This window comes from Lingula anatina, chromosome 1 (genome assembly GCF_051362555.1).
Source record: "Lingula anatina isolate TDL-2025a chromosome 1, LinAna3.0, whole genome shotgun sequence".
Lineage (NCBI taxonomy): Eukaryota > Metazoa > Brachiopoda > Lingulata > Lingulida > Lingulidae > Lingula > Lingula anatina.
Window position 1 is genome coordinate 54,212,393 of NC_141767.1, and position 20,635 is coordinate 54,233,027.

Sequence of the window (20,635 nt, forward strand, 5' to 3'; positions counted from 1 at the left end):
TGATACAAAAGTGAGAAATATAAACAGAAAAAATAATCGTGTCGACCAAAGAAATGACAAAAAATCTTGACCTGATTTTTTAAAAAGCGGTTTATTACCTGCTTGGTCAGTGTATTACCCGTCGTTTCACAGATTGTATTTCACATTGGCCTCCAACTGTTCGCCTGAATATTTCAAGAGACATTCTCCAGAAGCAAAAATCGACTTATTGTGAAACATAGCTTCACCTGAGAACACAATTAATTGAGATTCGTGCGATATTGCAAACTATGTTCATCCTGAGGTGCAATTAAGCGCTTTAAATATGAAGTAATGTACCTGTATTTTTATTTGAAATTAAAATCGTGTCTTACTGCACGTATATATTTACAAGCATAAGAAACGTGCTATTAAATTTTCACGTAGTTTGTTTAAGGGGTTGTTTTTGGTCCAGACTCGCACTAAAGAGATACATGTAGTATCAGTAACAGGGCCGTAGCCTCCGGGGGGGGCAGCTGCCCCCCCTGGGATTTAGAAGTTTCCACACTGGTAGGGGGACACCCCCTCCCCCCTCGGGGGCTTCGCTCCCTCGTGTCCGCTTACTGCCCCCCCTGGCATTTTGCTCAGGCTACGGCCCTGAGTAAGATGATATCTATATGTACTTACCCAACCTTTACTGGGAAAGTGCGTGCTCACGACTAAATTAACCCATTTACAAACTTTCAGCCAACCATTCATAAGAATGGAAATTGATTATTCGATTGATTTACTTATTTTTCTTCGGTACCAAACCGTGGCATAAATACTTAATAGACGACCTTTGGGGCTGTATATACGACTCTCTTACGTACAGTGTACATTTCAAATCATTCTTGTTCCAAAGGAGCGTCATATCTACTGCTTAATCTTGTGTATCGACCACGGGAACTGGAGCACGGTGTCATTTTACTGACGGTCACCATTGTCATTAGATCATCTGCCACTTTGTCTGCATCCTCGGAATCCTGGTACTGATGGAGTTGCCGTTCCTGTGTGCGAGGGGGTCTGAACCCTTTCAAACTTTGTGTCGTTTTTGGCGGTCTGGTCCCTGCGTAAGTCTTGAGGTTATATCCCAAATCTATGGCAGACGATCCCGTTAGTTCTTTAAAGAGATCTAGCGTCGGAAAGATAAGACTTTCGCTCTCTATTGACCTTGCAAGTTTATCACTTTCTAAGAATTTGGAAAGTTTTTCACTTTCAATTGAAGTGGGTAATTTTTCAAAGTGAGGCTCCAATTTGAGTAGTTCATCTTCTTTATGTGGTTCAGAATTCTTCAAAAAATTGTCATTTTTCTCTTTCGTTGCTGCTGCTACAGCGTCTATTTCTTTATTTTCATCTTCGATTTCAATCTTATGAGAAGGCTGATTGTGTTCCTCGACAGTGTTGTCCGTGCGTCCCTCTGTGATAAAACTTGGATCGCCTTGTGGCAGATCCTCATTACTAGTGTAAACCAGCTGTGGCTTTGGCTTTGATGGCTTATTATTTATGATGGGCATGGTTTGGTTCCGGAATAAATATCCAGTGAGGTATGGTTCCTTTGGTCCTTTTGGGTAGAGAGATTTTTGAAAAGTAATTTGCTGATATCTTATTTTGCTCTGTTTTTTCTTCATTTTGGGAAGGCGACTGAATCCTTCAGACAACTTCGATTTATATAACAACCCCTGAATCAGAAAAAGAAATTAAAAGTAAGTACAAATTATATTTAGTCAGTATACTCAAAAGTGAAAATTAGGTTTTCTTTCAACAGCGTTTCACGTATACGTAACCTCCTCCCCTCTTCCTCAGCCACCCCCACAAATAAAAGCTCGACCAATGCTGGATTAAAAGAAAAAAGCTTAATAAATGCCTGATAATGAAAAAGATCATTAGTTCGAAGTTTTGATCTTTCTGTCAGCAAAATTTCTAAAGTAATAGGGGCCTATAGCTTTATTCGTTCACTGTACTCTTGTACGGATGAATATGCAGGGGTACTCATCATGCGAGTTACAAAGATTTCTAATGCATAACAACTTAATTTTTGTTAAACTAAAGATAAAACAATTTGAGTTTTACTATAGAAGATGTGTTTGTATTGATTTTTTATTTGTTCTGGTTTGTAATATATACCCGTTTGAAATATACAAAAGCTTAAGTATAATATCAGGTTAAAGCTTACCGATGCCCTATAAAAACTCTTGTTTTCAAATATTTAAACATTATAATCCAAAAGAGAAGCCAAAAGGAAATATCGATTACGATATCTAATCCCTCAAATGGGAATTAGACGCCAAAAAATAAAAAGACAGAAAATTCCACCTTTTCCTCCTTTTCAATATTTGGTAGCTGGCTATGTTTGTTCTGTAGCTTAATGTGCAGGGGAATGCTGGGTTTCAGTTTAGGTAAATACAGTGGATCTCCTCCGTTGATACCATGTGGTTCATAGATCTTCCACGTAAAAAGCTTCGTCTTGTGGTGCTATTAGAAATGAAAGGAATTTAGGTATTAATAGTTTCTTTTGTGTTAATAATTAAAGAGAAAACTGAACAATGTCGAAAAATAAATTTAATTTTTGAACCCTCTGTCCACTGATGGTTCAGAGGGTTGAATAGCAGACATTTTAACTAGGTATTTTCTGTTTTGCTGAGCATGAGCCCATATCGGCATATCGGTAGTAGTTCAGTTGTATACGAAAGTCTTTCGTGTCATTAAAATTTTCATAAAATAAATGCCATTTTCACAAATAAAGTGTTGATATTGAACGCAGTTCTAAAAAAGATCTGAAAGACATTAGGCTTTTAGGTATATTAAAAATAAAGTTGACCAAAGAGCTGCATTGATTATTTTGCATAGCTCACAGAGTTTGTAAAAGTAGTTTAAATTCGAAGATTGAAAGTAAAAATACTGATGATTCATCGAAAAAATTTCATTAAAACGAACGTTGCTATATAACAAACATATGCATCTGGAATATAAATATAATATCAATCAAGTCCTTATATTTATATGCATCTGGAATATAAATATAACGACTCGATTGAATCCTAGAAACATACCGCCACTTTCCTGGGGTTTCCTATCATCGTGCCGTCCTGTACTGTCACCTGCGGTAGGACCAGAGACACCCGCATTGTAGATTTGTTCACGTCCGAATACAAGTTCCTCATATTGCATTAAAAACACACTTTTCTGCTTCTACATGTTTGAAATCGTCCGTTTAAACCTTTTGAAGAGATACAAAATGAACAGCTTTTCCGCACAATTTCAGGTTGCTATGGAAAAATCTATACCGATGTGTTCCCAAGGGGGAACGCTGGCGGAAAGCTTAAGCCTGCTCCATGTTAATGGTTTCCGTCTTCAATGGCAACAAGTTTACCTAGCGGTTACCTGATACTTCTTTTGTGCGGAGATTTTGTGGTCAAAACCTCAGTTTTTGCCGTCAATACAAATCCTTAGTCGTCCCAAGTAGTCTTTCAGTAGACCAGTACAAATCGTACGTCAAATGACTACTCTGCGCTGTTTTTTAAGGTGTAAATTGTTTGTAATTATGGTTTGCCCCCTGCAGCCAGAAAAATCTCTGGGTTATCACGATTTTTTCAAAGCATTCTACTTTTGAGTGTTCTAAGTCAAGACCGCTGTTTTGTAAGCCCTACAAGGAGACTCTAAATGGCAATGCAACTCACAAATGCCGCAGTTAGAATACAAAAGCAACTGGTCCCCTACGCGACCTTCACAAATTGAGGCATAAAGACCCACCATTCACCGTTTGTTGTGTTGTTGGGCTTACGAAAACTTTTGAAAATCACCGAGCTATGCAGTAGGCATCATAAAGGAACCCATTTATCTGAAGAAAATCTACGACAATGAAAACGAAGGGATCGTAAAACTCTATTCCAACTCAAAATATTAGTAAACAAGTAACACAATACGGTCTCTCAGCCGAGAGATTTGAATGTGTATTGTTGGTCTATTATGCACCAGTTTGTGCGGAAAATGGAAAGCGCAGGTTAAAGAGCCATTCCCTAATGCACTTCATTTATATAGTAATATGAACCAAACTATTCAATACAAATTCGTGCAATATTTATACTTTTAATTGCATAACCTAGTCTACTGGCCCCAGCAAGTGTTTGTTTGAAATTTTATTTCTGGACACTGACCCCCGACTCCCCAAGTTATTGAGCAAATCGCAGTTAAAACGCTTACATCAGCCAACCCCTCTTCTTTTTTCTTCGCGTTTACATGCTTAGACATAGTTGTTAATAAGGGATTCAATACTAATATGGGGTAGATTTTTTTTTTATTTTGGATCAGTAACATTTTTAATCGCCGCATTGCACACAATGACTTTTTAGAGCCTCCCCCACACCGTTAAAACGTAATTAGAAACCCCTGCTTTAACTGAGATGTGCATGACGTTTCTAGATCGAAACTAGTTTCGCATATTTAATAAAGTTTTAAAAATAAAAGACCCGGTAACTAGAGACCACACCTTAAAAAGTGCAACCGTTCAAGGCGACAGACGGCAGTGGATTTCGTTCGCGCAAGACGATATTTAAAAAAAGATACTAAAAACTTTCACTGGCGTTTTGGTCGAAAGGAAACAGTAGACAGCAAATTGTGATAAAAGTTGCGATAAAGGTCTGATAAATATTTGGGCCAATACTGCATTATCACAATTTTTAATCTTCATGACAACTTTCCCAGCATTTGTAAAGCCAATCGGGCACCGAAATTATACTTCACCAACGATTATACAGAGCACTGAATGCAGGTGAAGACTGTCATTAAACAAGGCAGCAAAGCTGTCAAATGTACAGACAAAAAACAGAAAATAAAGATGCAAAAAAGGTCATTTTGTCAATTTTGATGCAATAATAAATAATGCTTATAATAGCACTATCAGTCAACACTGAATTTTATAATCATGCACAACAGGTAAAATGGTCAATAACATGAGCGGACCCAGAGATATTCTCTGACAGTATTCCAAAGTATTTATTTTGATCCATCCTCCATTTTGATGGTCTTCCAACAGAAGAAAAAATAGATACCAGGCAATATAAACTTAATAACCTGACTGTCTTCCGGAAGTCCCAGAAGATGGACTCAATCTACCCTTTCAATAAGATTACAGTTTCAGGACCATGAGAGTTCAAATTCACATGATGTAAGTCTCAATATTTGAAAAATGATGACAGTGCATAAAATAATATTACATAAGTAACATAATGTTTAAAGACATAAAAAACAATACAACTGCTTATGTGGAAATACAGAAATGTCAGAGTCTCAGGCGGATGAGAGTTAAAAGTCACAAATGCAAGTGTTTGAGAAAAAATTATAAAGGAAAACATAACAAAACTAGAAAAGCACTCCGAGAGTGCAGACCTCTGCCAAGGTAGCAATTGTTGATTATTATTGATTTTTGTCCTCTTTGGCCCACTTCTGACAGTTCCTGAAAATTTCAGCAAAATCGGTCCATAACTTTTTGAGTTATGTTGATGACAAACAGGGGTGAAAATATAACCTCCTTGGCAGAGGTAAATATAATTCCAATGAAGCTGCTATTCAAACTTTTAATCTTTCAGTTTGAGATATATATATATATATATATATATATATATATATATATATATATATATATATATATATATATATATATATATAAAACTTAATTGCAATATTAAACAAAATTTACCTGCATAATTATCACTGCTTCCTTATTATTAATCTAGCAGAGAGCTTAACCTATGGGAGTTTACAGGGAAATATCAACAAGTGTGCTTTATGTAGCCTATCAATTAGGCAAATTACTTTATAACTGAAATTAGCGAAGTGATACCCAAGGGAAATTTATAGACTGACCCTCTCAAAGGTCTTTCAGGCCCATAAGTCACAACTTAAGAAGAGCACAAAACAATAATGCACAAAATAGGAGACTACCACTTCTGATGCAATAATACATTATGTTTAACTGCACAGTCAACATCAAATTTTAATTTTGCACAACAGGTAACACCGACAAAAGTAAAAGCATAAGGCTTCAGGCCCATCAGAGTTCGAGTTTATACTTAGAAAGTGCCAGAATGAGAAAATTGAAATTTCACACAAAATTGCATTAAATTCAATAATAAATGATAACCCAATTGACCTGGCTTTCTAATTTGAACTGCATGCCAATCCTAAAAATCATACTCTTAAGTTAAATATAATAATAAATAACACAGTTTTCTTTTCATGTTTGCAGTAGCAGTGCAAAAAGATTATTGTCAATTTTGATGTAACATTACATAATAAATTATAGAATAATTATCACCAATTTTTGATTATTGACTATAAATAGCATGAACATGTAGAAAATTTGATTACCATCCGGCTTCATGTCCATGGGAGCTCCGAGTCCCACAATGAATATGCCAAAAAGATAATGAATATTTCACTAAAATGTATAACTTCCAGAAAAAGAAGCCCATTAGACTGCTTTTCCAACTTGGGCTGCATTTTAGTCCTGTGTTTCTTTTTTGAAAGTTTGACAATCATAAGTAACACGGTTTTCCCATCATGGTCATCATGGCAGATGTGGATGATTGAATCTGACAAACTGCAATGATATGAGTTTATTACACAATACATGATAACAAGTTTACCATCATTTTTACATAATCAACTAACAATGTTGTAAAGATGCAGGAAATATCAAACAAACACTTTTACGTATCTTATTAGTTCAATAATGATACTGTTAACATGCCTAAGAATTGAATCTGAGGAAATTTGAAAAAACAGTACAACTTCTAAAATAATGGCCCGATAACGCTGATTTTCGAACTCAACCTGCATTTTTGTAAGATTGACCACTCCTGTGAGTATAATGACAATTGGCTAAGCTGTTTTTCTTATATTGTGTTATTAATGTTGCATATATGTTGAAAAAAGTGAAAAAACAGCATAAAAAAATTAAAAGAAAATGTAAAATAAAACATAACAAAAAATACCAATAAAGCTGCTATTCAAACTTTTAATCTAGCTGTACAATTACTAACATGATATGAATAACCCTATTGAGTTTGAGAATAATAAGGCACTGTTATTCATCTTTAGCATTAATGTAATCGTTACACAAAATTTTTTTTTGTAAACTTATTTTCCATATTAAATAACATTTACCTGCATAATAATCATCGATTCCTAATTATGTGACACAGTTAAGAAAGCTAAACCGATGGGACTTTACAATGAAATCTCAATGTGTGTTTATGTAATCTCATTTAATGCCCACTTGAAAGTTAATTAAGCAAATTATTTTATAACCCTGAAATAACTTGAAAATCAATTAAGCAAATTATTTTATAACCCTGAATTAACTGCCTACTATCCATATACATTTATTGCACCAAATAGCACTGTACTGCATTGCTTTCAAAACAGAAAACAATTACAATGGTTTTCCAACACAAGCTGCACTTCAGTCTTTTCAGTAAGGTTGATTATCATAAGTAACATGGTTTTCCCTTAATCGCTATCCTGGCAGCAGTGTCCAAAATAGGGTTTTCTTTAACTTTCATGCAATATAACATAATACTTAACAGCATAATGACCATCAAATTTTTTATAAAAAAATAAAAGTATCATGGATATTTAGAAAATGTGATATGGAAAGGTCTCCAAGGACATGGAAGTTAGGGTCACACTTTCAAAATGCCAATATGTTAACAAGAGATAACTGTACTGAAATGATTTTCTTTCCATTTTCAACACCTTTTTTACATAAAACCATCATCAATTAACTGTCATTTTTAAATGATCAACTAGGAAAATTGTTGACAGAGGAAAAATATCAATAGAACAATTTATAATGTCCAATTAGCTCCATTTGGAGATTCTGAACATAGTGAATGATTGAATCTGACGAACTGCAATGATGAGTTCCTTTCCATTTTTGATACTTTATTACACAATGCAGGATAATAGGTTTACCGTCATTTTTATATAATCAACTAACAATATTGTTAAGAAGCAGAAAATGTTAAAACAACACTTTAACATATCCAATTAGTACCGTTATGAGACTGTTAACATGCTTAAGAATTAAATCTGAAGAAAAACCACTTATATACAAAAAGGCTAACTTCATCAAAACTTAACTGATCAAGCTTATTTTCAAACTTGATCTGTATACTGGTCAGATTGATCACTCCTGTGAGTTGCAAGACAAAAGGCTGATTGGTTTTCCTTAAAATGCGTTATGAGTGTTGCATGTATGCTGAATAAAGGGAAAAAAACAGCATTACTTTTGTAAAAATAGTCCAATCATGCCAACTTTCAAACTTGACCTGCGTATTATAAATATTCACCAGTTCTGTAAATTTCAATCCAAGGAAAGGAAAAACATTTTTACACTTATCATGTTATCGGTGTTATAAAAGTGCTGAAAAAATTGAAAAAAAAAAAAAAACAAACAAACAAAAAAAAAAACAGGATAACTTCCATAAAAATTGCCCGATCTTGCTGATTTTCAAACTTGACCTGCGTATTATGAATATTTATCAGTTCTGCAAGTTTCAAGCCAAAAGGTAAATTGGTTTTCCACTTATGGTGTTATCGGTGCTGCATGTATGCTGAAAAAAAGTGAAAAAACAGCATAAATTCCCGAAAAATGACCCAATCATGCTGATTTTCGAACTTGACCTGCGTATTATGAATATTCATCAGTTTTGTAAGTTTCAAGTCAAAAGGTAAAATGGTTTTCCACTTATCGTGTTATCAGTGCTGCATATATGCTGAAAAAAGTGAAAAAACAGCATAAATTCCCTAAAAGTGACCCGATCATGCTGATTTTCGAACTTGACCTGCGTATTATGAATATTCATCAGTTCTGTAAGTTTCATACCAAAAGAAAAAACAGTTTTCCATTTATCGTGTTATCGGTAAAAGTGCACGGCGACGGCGACGACAGACGCAGATGACGGCTATATGTACAGACACATCTGTGTCTGTACATAAAAATACGAAAGCACAATCAAAAATCTGCTTCATGGAGTATTTGTGCCACTTATTCTCCATTTCTCTCCGACCAGGGGTAGAGTATCAATTTTTCTTATCAACCACATTATTTCTGTAATAAAAGGGCTTTAAAATATTATTTGCATAAATGCACTGGTTCAATTACAGTCAATAGTATGTTCTTATTCTGAAGTTCAAATACAAAGAAATAAAGAAAACATACAAGAATAAATATTATAAATTAAACACGTAAGACTAGATACGGTCTGAAATATGAGCAAATAAAAATTTACAATTTCTAGTAAATTTACAATTTACTAGAAATATCACAACAATTGTCAATTCAATGAATGTCAGTTATTGGCACTTTTCATGTTCAAAGTCCTACGCGATCTGGGTCTTTGCTCACTCTCCCCGACCTTGTTGACTTCCAGTTTTGCACCTACATTAGAAGTATTAATTATGGGGGAATTCATCAAACCCAACAGGCCTATTGCTGACACTGGCGAATATTTAGGAGAAGACTGCTTTTCTGATCCCTGGGGACTCGCTGTTTGTAAATCGGCAACATCACTGACCGACTTTCCTTTGCTTGACTGAATGTATGGTTTACTTATGCTATTCTCCACATTACTGTTCAACTGATCGCAGTGATGGGAACTACCACTGACAATGTGACAAACGTCACTACTAAATGATCTCAAGCGCCCTTTCCTCAAGCTGTAAATTCGCTGATGCACTGGTGATCCAACAGCCTCAACTCCATCAAGGAGTAAATCAGAATTTGTAGTGTTTTGCACCATCACCGCCCTTTTATGACTACTATAGGAAAAGGTCGAATTTGTCTCATTTTCATTAAGAAATTCATCTCCACTTTCCATTGAAATGCTGTCAGAACTGTCCTCTGTATCAAAATGGGAAGATTGAGTGTTAGTGCGCAGCCTTTTGGACGTTCTCATCTCATTTGGAGATGTCCATGTACGTTTTCTACTAAGCACCTTATTTTCTTTCAATGAGTCATCCGAGGAGACATCCCTGCATATGTCACCAGCTAGAACTGGTGGACTACGCTTTGTTTGGTGGGGTTCAACTACAGTATCCTTAACATGTCCTCTACTCACTCTCTCTGGCAACCATCCTTGTGTGTTAAAGCTTTCCTTAGATGTCTGGCTGTCAAATGACCTGCTATGACGTTTTAGGACTCGCCTTTTCTCAGCAAACTCCTTATTTGATAAAAGTGAGTCTTCTTCAGCCTCCTGTATATCTTTTCTGCATACTTCTTTTTCAATTGTAGTTCCTTCTGAAATTTCATTACTTGACTTAAGGACCTGTTTTGCAACATTTATATTATACTGAATTGCAGACTCTGGATCAAATAAGCTGTACCCCTGGTCTTCAGCAGCTTTGAAATGGATGACACTTTCATCATCACTCATTTTCCCTTCCTGTGCAGCCTTTCTGGTTTTCCTATGACTGGGGCTGAGAAATACCATGTAGTCATGAAAAGAAAGAGAACTGTTTTCATTTTGATTTTGAGACAGCATAGAATTGTCCTTGCATCCCTTCTCTGCAGTTTCTGAATCATCATCTTTTGCAATAACATTACCCTCGCCATAGTTGCCCAAGTTGGCATGTGATGGTGAAGGGCCATTACTGATCGACCTTCTACTTTTTTGCCTTTTGCTTCCTGTCTCCTTTGCTTGGCAAGGCTGAGTATTAAATATACTCGAAGCAGCTTTAGTTTTCACAGCTGCTGGTGAATGCAATCCATGCCTAGACTTCCTCCTGTGCCATTTGTCAAATGTATCTGGGGTTGTTTGCACTCTGATGGGTGGAGGGGTGAAGGGGCTGGCAGACGACAGTAAAGTCTCTTGAGGAGGAGTGTGCTGAAGAAAGGTTTTAATTGACAGTTGACCTTTCATAGGAGTGGTATCATTTTCACTCTCCACGCCTGAAGAACTGTCCAACTTTTTCCTTGATTTTGTAGAATTTGAGGCAGCCAGCCTTTCTGATTGTTTGCGATGCACTTTTGATGTTTTGCTTTGGTTTGTGGTGTCAAGTTCTGTTAACTGTTCACTGTCTGTTGCACATTCCCTTTCCACTTTTAATTTAGCAGGCTTTACTGCCTCTGTTAAAGCATTCCTTTCCTTGTTGTGAATGTCTGATAACCCCTGACACCCAGATGCACCATTTTTGTCACCAAGTTCATCATATTGTCCCACTTCTGTCCTTGATCTGGTATTCTTGCTTGGTGTATCAGCAAATGAAGATTGCTCTAAACTGATACCACTACCAGCCTTCAGGGGTGTTGTGCTCACCCATGTCAGCCGCTCAAATTCAGTTTGTTTAGCTAGGGAAACAAAATCCGGGTTGGTTAGTTTACTAGGTGTTTCAGATATACAAACATTGGATACTTTCGTAGAACAAGAAACAGGTGTCTCTTGGTAAGTTTTCACTGGAGTGGTTGCCAGTTTATTGAAGACTGCTCTCTTTACAGAACTTGGAGTGCCTGTTTTCTTGGGTGTTTTTCTTGGAGTTAGACTGGTGTGGCAAGAGGTTTCTTCCTGGGTTGAACTTCTAGGTGTTGGAGTCTTTGTCCTTGTTGGGGTTCTAACTGGAGAAAGAAACAGTGCTTTCTTGGTTGCTCTCCTCGGAGTGACAGCAGTGGTACTATTTGTAACCTGTGTGCAGTTTCCAGTTTTGTCTGGGGTACTTTTCTTTAGACCCTGAGATTCTCCAGCATTTTCAATCTTCTTTTCACTACTTTTCCTTATTTGAGAAAGCAAGAAATCACCCCTCTTCCTCACTGGTGTCTTTAATTTTAGTTTCATTTCTGGATGAAGAGGAATCACAGGCTGATGACCTGCAATTCTTTTTGCTAGTTCTCTGTGCTTTTGTAAAGTTCTGGATGCCTCGGAATAGAAAGACCCTCTCCTGGCCAAGATAGACTTCCCCTGGACTTTACATTTTACTTTCTGACTGCCATTCAGCAGTGAACTTGCATTTAAATCTGCACCTGTAATAAAATCAGATAATAACTATCATTACTGTTTAATACATTAAACAAAAATGATAAAAAGTTAATCATGAAGAACATCAGTCACCTGAAGCTTGCCAGGATGATGGTGGTGAAAACCTCAGTATTAAAAATGCAACTTTCATTCTTGTGATTTCACTCACAGGGGCTGTCCAAACATACATACCTATTGACTTGTACACAATGGTTTCTAAATATAAGGTAAAATCTGAAGTTCCTGAACTACTTATGAACATATATATATATATATACACAGCTTCCAATATCATCTCAATTAAAAGGGTACATGACTTACTTTTTACAAGGAGATCTTTCTCTGGAGATTCTTCAACTACAACCACATCTTGTAGTGTCTCTGATTGTTGTCTTTCTTGTTTACGTAATGCCATGGCAACCTGCTTGTGTCTGGGGGTTTCACTGACCATCTTGGTCTTCAGGATGTGGTGCTCTATAATAAGGCCAAATTAGGATAACAATGACATCAAGTAATGAGTGGGCTTTGGAACATATTACAGTTAAAATGATGTAATGATAAATAAACAGTACACATTATGCTTGATAGGCATAATGAGGATTTTTCATTATTGCTGAAATGTAAAATAAGTAGACTTCAAAGGTGAACATGTGAGTTTTTATAATCTAAGTATTGTTGCCATATAGTTTCATTACCACAGTATACTTTTTCATAACATGACAACATCACAGTCCTTAAACAACACATTTGTACTGAATAAGGATTACAATAGCCATTTGCTCAGACATAATGCCCTACAGTTGTTTCCCACCCTACCTTTGACTATATGTCCACTGCAGTGTCTTGATCTTGCTTTCCTGGAGTGTCTAGCATGTCTGGGACTGACCTTCTTAGGCGTGTTCATCTTATTAGGGGTTTTCCTGGGAGTTTTTACAGGCGTTTGTTTCCTAGGAGTGGAATGTTTCTTAGGGGTATGAGATGCATTGGTGGGAATCGCTGCCATGGTGTGGCGCCTCTCCAAACGATTAGTCTTAGCCTTGAAAGTTTGACCCGCAACATCTCCACCCAGAAACAGATTTCTTTTTACTTTTGTCACCTCCATTTGGGGCCCTAAAATTCAATTGTGGATTCCAAAGTTAACCTTGTGTTTGTCAAAATCAAAAACAAAAATTATGGTTAGGACTTAAACTAATAGTGATGATTATCATTATAAACCTAGTTTCATATTCACAGATAATATGGTAAAATAGAAGAAATAACATTACCCCAGCAAAGTGCAACAGTGACATCTGACTAGACCTCCTACTTAATATAAAGGTGTGCAGCTTACCAATTATTTTCTTTTTTCTTGCACTCCTCTTTTTTGCACTACTTCTTGTAACAGGCCTTGCACCCCGGACTTTTGCCTTTTCCACCTGGAAAGTGAAGATTTGGTGTCAGCACTACCTTCAGTCAATATCAAAGAAAATGCAAAAAATATTCAACTGTATTATATAACAACACCATCTTGGGAAATTTTATTCAGGCTATTTCTATTAATTGTATACATGACATTTAAAGGATTTAAGAACAAACAAGATATCATAAGATCTCAAGAGGCTGCTTAAAATATATTTTGAAAAATAAAGCATTTCTGAAAACTAACTTTTGGTTTTTTCACTTGTGGTATCATGATCTGTCGTTTTAAACTTGCATCTGTGAAACTGGAGTGGGAGACCAGGCTTCTGCTTCTACTTCTGCAACCAAAACAATTAACAATAGCAAATTTAAAACATTTGTGAAATAGCAATAACTTTCCCATCTTAATCATATAGAATGCAAAATACCAAATATCCTTAAACAGATGGCACTGAATCACTTTTCAGTCCCATTACTTGCTGTGGTTCTTAAAGAGTAATTCTGACAAAAGATCCAGAGTGAAATCTTCAATTCTTTCATGCACATTTCTCCCCTTAATAACACCCTACAGTGACTCCACTGCAGTATTACATTTTTGATTATGTACAAAATAAAAATATACACAGAAACAAAACCACAACAATATATTTAGAGACAATTAAGTAAAACTTACCCAGATTTGTTGGACCAAGGATCATTAGAACATGACCCAATGGAAGAGGCTGACCTCAGGGACATTGGGGCTGGTGGTTCAGCTATTGAGGGGTTGGATTGGTTCATGGAATCATCTTTGTCACTATTCTCACAGGAAAACAGATATGCATATTCTTCAGGAGGCTCAGTCATAAGTTCTTCATAGATCCTCCCAACAGTCTTTGGCAGGACATACACATAGCTGGAATTGGTCATCAGTACATTGTTAATCCACATGACACTGAGATACCTTGGCGTGAAGTCACAAAATTTGTACTAATGATAATATAACAAGTTAAGACTTGTACCTTGCAAATGGGTGGTGGACATAGAGGTAATATTGTTTACATCAAATCATCAATTTCCCAGATCTGTCAGTTAAACAAACTTTTTAAAATAATTTAATAAAAATACAAATATAGTTACTTTTCTAGAACCACTTCTTTAAGGAACTGTGGCAAAAAAGTTGGATCTGATGAAAAAGCTGCTCTCCTTAGCATATTAGCCACCTGAAATATAGAGAAATCTAATTTGTTACAAATATTGCTTGGCAGTATTAAAGAACTACACTTTATTGGTGTTTCACGACTTGCCATACTTGTGTTTTATGGTGCGCCATGAACAATGAGCAATCACTGACCTACATTACCAATAACTGCTTGAAAAGGGTCCCAAATAAAGGTGACTTGTTACATATAAGTTTTCCATCTCTTATATTAGTTAAAAGTGCTTGACCCTTGAATGAACACACCTCTTCCACCCAGGCATCTTCCACCTCCTCCTCGCCATCGTGTAATGCCGACTCCAGCTCAATCCTCATCAATACCTGCAGCTGATACCTATACAGGGAACAAAGTTTGAAAAAGCTTCAAGAAGGGTGATATGTGAGATAGGCAATCGACTTGGTTACAGAACAGAAGTAGTTGTAGTTGAAATACAATGTAATATCAATATCCAAAACAGCTGAATAACAAATATGCAGCTTTCAAAGAAGTCTACACAGCCTCTCAAATCACCTGTATTTGCTCTTTATCAAGTTAAAAACAAATCCAAGTCTTGATACACAATCATCTGGCATTTTACTCCTTAGGTACTGCACACTTACTCTGCAATTTTCATGGTTTCATTTTCTCCATTCTCTGACATGGGATTGTCTCTTAAACTTTTGTAGGATTTTAGGAAGTGATCTGTCAATAATCCTCTGCTTTTCTCCTGAATCATATAAATACCAACAAAATATTAAAGTAAACAAATACTAATACTCAAAATAAATTTGAACATTTTTTTTTTTGCTTTTTTTGTTGCTTTTCATTAAAAAAAATGGAACATCTTCTTTCTTAAACTTTTTCAAAGGATTAAATATTTTCTCAACCAATAAATGCTGCTTCAATCTCATAAGATACATATAAGTTGGGAAATACAAATCTGACTTATCTATAGTAAATCATGGTTTAAGTAAGCATATCAAACTTCTTATTGGGCTTGGTGTGGACATCACACAGTTTCAGCTTGCAAGACAACACTTACAGAATATTTATCTGGGTAAAAGCTCTTTGAAAAGTGCACCATAACGTTGACCAAACTCTGAGCACATGAAATGGGTGAGATGTTCCCACTAATGCACTGTGTGTAATTTGCATGCAGACTCTCGAGTAAATCCCTTTCTTCAGTGAAATCTGAAAGAAAAAAAATTTGAAAAGCACATCTTACCATTTCATTAGAGTAACATTTAAATAAGCAACGGCAGTTCAAAATTAAATCATTACACATGAATTTAACATAGACAGCTTTCCAAATCATTTAATCTTCTTTGAAAAAGATTTAAGAAAGGCTCTTCACCAACAAATCAGAGATGATCAATTCTAAAATGTATATATTGTATAAATATTGAATTAACAAGCAAAAAAATAAGAGAACAATAAGTTTTGTCTTCTTTAAAAAATGTGAACAACACATGTTAAATTATCTTCACTTGTATTAAATTAAGATCCTTACCATGTTTGGCAACATTGGCTTGTATTCTATCTCTTCGTTCTTTAACTTTAGCCTCAAGTTTCTTCTGTCTAATTTCCCCCTCATCTATGACACTGGAGTTAGATTCAGATTCACCTTTCTTTTGGTTTGTCTTGATGTGATTAATTGTATCCACAAGGTGCTTCCCCCTGGTGGTTTTGATAGAAGATGCCAGTCTCTCTAGTTGTTTCTTTTGATTTTTGCCATCCCCAACCACATCTGAAATAAAAAGAATTTGGCACTTTTTGTGATGCAATACAAAATATATCCAGATGAAGTGAACAAAATGGAGTCTGTTATAAATATTTATTCAAAAGGTTCAGCCAATGGCCTACATTTAATTCAGAACAAACTAAAGTCACAGCAAAAACAAATTTGGTGTTAAGTAATTTCACTATGGCTGTAGCACACAGCTACTGAATATTAACAAGGTACTGAACTGCATTTGTCGCTCCGAGAAGCTTAAAACTTACTGTTTTGCTTTGCAGTACTATACATTTCTTCAAGTTCCATGGGCCCTTTCATAGTTTTAGGTTGGTCTGCTTTCTGATAGTATTTGGCAAGTTTCTTCTGTAACTCAGTACTGTATCTTTTACCAAATGAAGATGTCCTGCCATGAAATATAAGATTAACACTTTCAGGCTTGTAACTGAGTAGGTATTAAGGCAATTGGATGCCATTAAAGGAGATGAACAAAAACCCTTTACATCAATTCACTTGAATAGTAACTTAATTAAATACACAATGAAGTTGAAGTTATTATGGTACTACCTAAACCCCTGCACAAAGTCATTCACTTTGGAGTGGTTTCCTGCCAGGTGCCACTGCTCTAGAGTGCCACAGTGGAAAACATAGTGATCAGATTGATGTGACATGGCTTCCTCTTGTGCAAGTGTAGACACTTAAAAAAAGTACTGCAATTTATTTAATTGAATTTGGTATATATTATTTTATGAAATAAATCTAATTACAAAAAGAAAGATTAAGACAAGGTTAATAGATGAAACGAGTGGTACATACATTAGTTCTGATGATTTTAATCTCTTTCTTTAGTCTCTCTTTTAATAATATCAAAAGAAAACATTTGCAAGTAACTAATAATTTTTTTCAAGGGCAAATGGGCTTACATATTCAAACTTTTCTATATAATTATATGGAGTAAAAAATCAAATGCAGGCTAACCTGACTGAGGTACAGCAGGCCTTAAAATGGACTGAATGTGCTTCACACTTTTTGTGACAAAGTGCTGCAGACCCGCAGATTGTGCTGTGTTATCTGGGCGTGGCAAGGAGAGCAGTTTCTCCAACTGTAACACCATGGCTGGTCTGATGGTAGTCAGGGTTGCACTTAGTGGGGTTAGAGGTTGCAGCATGATTTTAGAAGGAAACACCCCTCTGCTGCCGTCTTCAAGAACCTGACAAAAATAAATAAATAATCAATAGGTTCTACAAGTAGTTCTACAAGTTGTTTAGATCTAATGTGAAAATCCATAAAAAATAACAAAATCTAGAAATACTAAAGCAAATGAACAATAATTTGTGAACAAACATAAATATTCTGATCTTAAACAATAAGCTTACCAAGTTTAATTTTTGTTTAAAAAGCTCCATTAAGAGAGCCTGAAATGTTTCAGATGCCTCATCCAAGACAATGCCTCTTCTAGTGTCAAAGGTGTTCCCTGTACAACAATACACCCGATCACAGTCAAACCAATCCAAAGGAAGGCTGCCAGTTTCTATTGTGCCACATATTTGGTATGTGTTACACTTAAACCCAGCAGGGACAACTTCTGATACAACTCTATCCTGGTCCTGCACCATGTCAGCTGAAACTGCTGTGTCAGCTGTGTTAACTGTGATCATACTGCAAACCTCAGGAGTCTCAGAGTCAACTGACTGGATTTTAAGTTCTACTTCACTTGGCATCCTGACTACAAATTTCTTGGCTGCATTATTATCAGCATTGTCAGTCAATCTAAAAGTAATGATTGATTAAATAAAGTTTTCATTTTTAAATCCAAAGAGAAAATTCAAATTGTTTGATATATAAACAAACAGATAAATTAACATATATCTCAGAGGTAGGAGGGTGACTGGGTATCAAACAGGTCAAATCAACATGGCATACATACATTCATAAAAAAAATCCAAACTGTATACCTTAATATGGAGGTAAACTTGTACATATACATCTTTATCATTTTACTGTATAAAATCATGTTCTCAAAAACTGACTAATACCTGTGATTCACTGGACTAAACATAGGCTGTAAACAAAGTGCACACACAACATCTGCATTGCCATCTAAAAAAAAAATATGTAGGCTCTTTCAACTTTGCCACAGTATGGCATTGACAAACAAATAACAAATGAATCTATTCTAATATCCTTTCTCATAAACTGCAGTAGAATTTGATCTTAGCAGTCCAGCATAAATATTACTTTTATAAAAACTTAGCTTAATGACAGTTTTTTTTTTTTTTTAATTTCAGAAGTCCCTTATCAAAACTTAGTCAACTAAGACAACTTAGAATTGATTTACTCAAATCTCATGTCCATACCTACCTGACTGATTGCACAACAATGTATAGGCCTTGCTTTTCTGCTGTTGGCTCTTATCAGTGTCACCTTTGCGTTTTGTTAAATAATGATCTAATACAGAGGAAAAAGGCAAAGAAAAGCAGGATCTCTTGTCCTCTGATCTGCAACTACTGGTGGCACCATCATCAGAATATTCTAAGAACTCTGAGCTGTGCTGTCTTTGGATTGAAAAAGGGAGAAGTACATGTCCAACACTGGTGTTTAACTGGAGAACTGTTTCTATCGGCAGAACACCACCTCCAAGTTCACAAAATATTCTGTCCACTGTTTCAATTCCATGGAAATCTTTAGTCTAGGAAAATTTCCAATAAAAGACAGATATTAGATTAATTAGAAGTTTTTCCATCTTTTCAAGTAGAATATGTCTTGTTAAAAGGGCATCTAAACATCAGCTACTGCATGTGAAGAATGTTATTTGTTAGGTCTAAGATCAAATAAAGTGACTTCTTTACTACAGTATATATGATCATTTATAAAAACATGTTTTTTCAAATTTGGATGACATTCATTTTCACAGAGCATGTTAATAATTAAAATTAGGCAAATTGTGTCTGACTGTTTAGTGTCTGCAAACTTCAGAATGCTTTTATAACATTGGGGCATGTGTATTTACCTTGACTGGATTATCTACAATGTTAATCCAATGTACATCAATCTTTCTTGATAATTGCAGGTCTCTCTCTAGGTTTCTTGTAATGAAAGCATTGCGGTGTGGCTGAAAATCATCTCTGTAGCACTCTGTGAATCGACACAAATCACTGCTGCTCTGTGGACAGGCAGCAAACAAAAAAATGTGGTTCCCTGTCAAGCCACGTATGTTGTCAGCTACTGTGACTGCATGTTGAGAACGCTTGCCGCGTACAGGTGATCCCAATACAGACAAAGGTCGATCCCAGTGAAACTCGTTAGCTGCTTGTTGCAAGGCTTCTCTGATTTTCATGGAAGGGTGTTTTTCGTCATCTGCATCCCCGATCAGATTAATATCGTTATAGATAGAGTCTTCATCAATCAATGTTTGCATTTGTTTAAGTTTGTTTTTGTGAGGCGATTTAACTCGGTTCTCCAGTTTTAATCTTTCGGAGTGTAATAGTCTTTCCACCTCTGCTTCAAACTCTTCGTATGTTTTCCCACTGAAGTCTTTAAACCCATACTTACGTATTTGTTCTGACTTACCACAAAAGTTGTAATATTTCACTCCCCATTTTAACACCGAGCGGGTGTTTTTGTTCGTGAAGTATGTGAGGAGTTTTAAAACCGCTAGCTGAATGGATTTTATAGTATTGTCAGTTCTACATTCACCGGCACCTTTCTCGTGCCTACCCTTGACATCTATCACAAAAACAACTTGAAATTCATCACCCGTAGCAGACATTTCGTATTTTATTGTTGTCGGAGCCTTTCGAATGAAACACTGTCAGCCATATTTGAAAACCATTCCCATAATGCAACATTTGGCGGGAGTAGAGACCAATGTCATTTGACCCAGTATCTGTTCATTAGTATTCCCAAAGTGATAATAAAAATGTCATTGCTATCCTAAAAACTAAAGGAATAGAAGCTTTGCTGAGTGTGAGTTACTGTGTAGATATATGTTTCCAAACTCATTGTGAGTATTTTGTGACTTTGATAATGATAACATTAACATATTTTAATGTTTAAAATATGGTGGTCATGCACCCGGGCCTGGGGGGGCGTCTCGATAGTCCGAAGGTTCATTGGTCCTAAGGTTCATTGGTCCGAAAAGTGGTAACATTTTCATCGATTTTTTAATCAAGGGTTCATTGGTCCGAAGGTTCTATGGTGAACATTCGGACCAATGAACCTTCGGACTATTGAACCTTCGGACTATCGCTACGGCCCCGGGCCGGGCATGGTAGACGGCTGCATGTAGACTGATCTAGACTTGGCATACACAATAT

General features: G+C 35.9%; 2 protein-coding genes across 2 annotated transcripts; both read right to left on the bottom strand.

Annotated features, from left to right (window-relative positions):
- Positions 1-72: 72 nt before the first annotated feature.
- LOC106161671 (uncharacterized) lies at positions 73-4,165 on the bottom strand. Its single transcript, XM_013538688.2, has 3 exons — positions 3,051-4,165; positions 2,314-2,472; positions 73-1,679 (listed from the first exon to the last, which is right to left on the bottom strand). Exons 1-3 carry the CDS (start codon positions 3,159-3,161, stop codon positions 846-848), a joined length of 1,104 nt encoding a protein of 367 aa, XP_013394142.2. The 5' UTR covers positions 3,162-4,165; the 3' UTR covers positions 73-845.
- Positions 4,166-9,118: 4,953 nt separating this feature from the next.
- On the bottom strand, positions 9,119-20,168 carry LOC106164974 (uncharacterized). Its single transcript, XM_013543418.3, has 18 exons — positions 19,330-20,168; positions 18,681-19,008; positions 18,356-18,419; positions 17,696-18,089; positions 17,298-17,529; positions 16,887-17,016; positions 16,589-16,725; positions 16,098-16,334; positions 15,630-15,778; positions 15,208-15,314; positions 14,854-14,941; positions 14,529-14,611; positions 14,083-14,304; positions 13,657-13,747; positions 13,342-13,426; positions 12,828-13,121; positions 12,333-12,485; positions 9,119-12,016 (listed from the first exon to the last, which is right to left on the bottom strand). Exons 1-18 carry the CDS (start codon positions 20,086-20,088, stop codon positions 9,354-9,356), a joined length of 6,216 nt encoding a protein of 2,071 aa, XP_013398872.2. The 5' UTR covers positions 20,089-20,168; the 3' UTR covers positions 9,119-9,353.
- Positions 20,169-20,635: the final 467 nt, after the last annotated feature.

What these genes read in the sequence shown, in the direction of transcription:
- LOC106161671 (XM_013538688.2), bottom strand. Translation starts at nt 3,161, where the DNA reads ATGAGGAACTTGTATTCGGACGTGAACAAATCTACAATGCGGGTGTCT. An exon ending in GAAACCCCAGGAAAGTGGCG is followed by an intron (nt 2,473 to 3,050) that starts GTATGTTTCTAG and finishes CATTTCTAATAG; the next exon opens with CACCACAAGACGAAGCTTTT. An exon ending in ATATTGAAAAGGAGGAAAAG is followed by an intron (nt 1,680 to 2,313) that starts GTGGAATTTTCT and finishes TTTCTGATTCAG; the next exon opens with GGGTTGTTATATAAATCGAA.
- LOC106164974 (XM_013543418.3), bottom strand. Translation starts at nt 20,088, where the DNA reads ATGTCTGCTACGGGTGATGAATTTCAAGTTGTTTTTGTGATAGATGTC. An exon ending in AAGATGCCTGGGTGGAAGAG is followed by an intron (nt 14,612 to 14,853) that starts GTGTGTTCATTC and finishes TCTATATTTCAG; the next exon opens with GTGGCTAATATGCTAAGGAG. An exon ending in AAGAAAAAAGAAAATAATTG is followed by an intron (nt 13,122 to 13,341) that starts GTAAGCTGCACA and finishes ATTGAATTTTAG; the next exon opens with GGCCCCAAATGGAGGTGACA.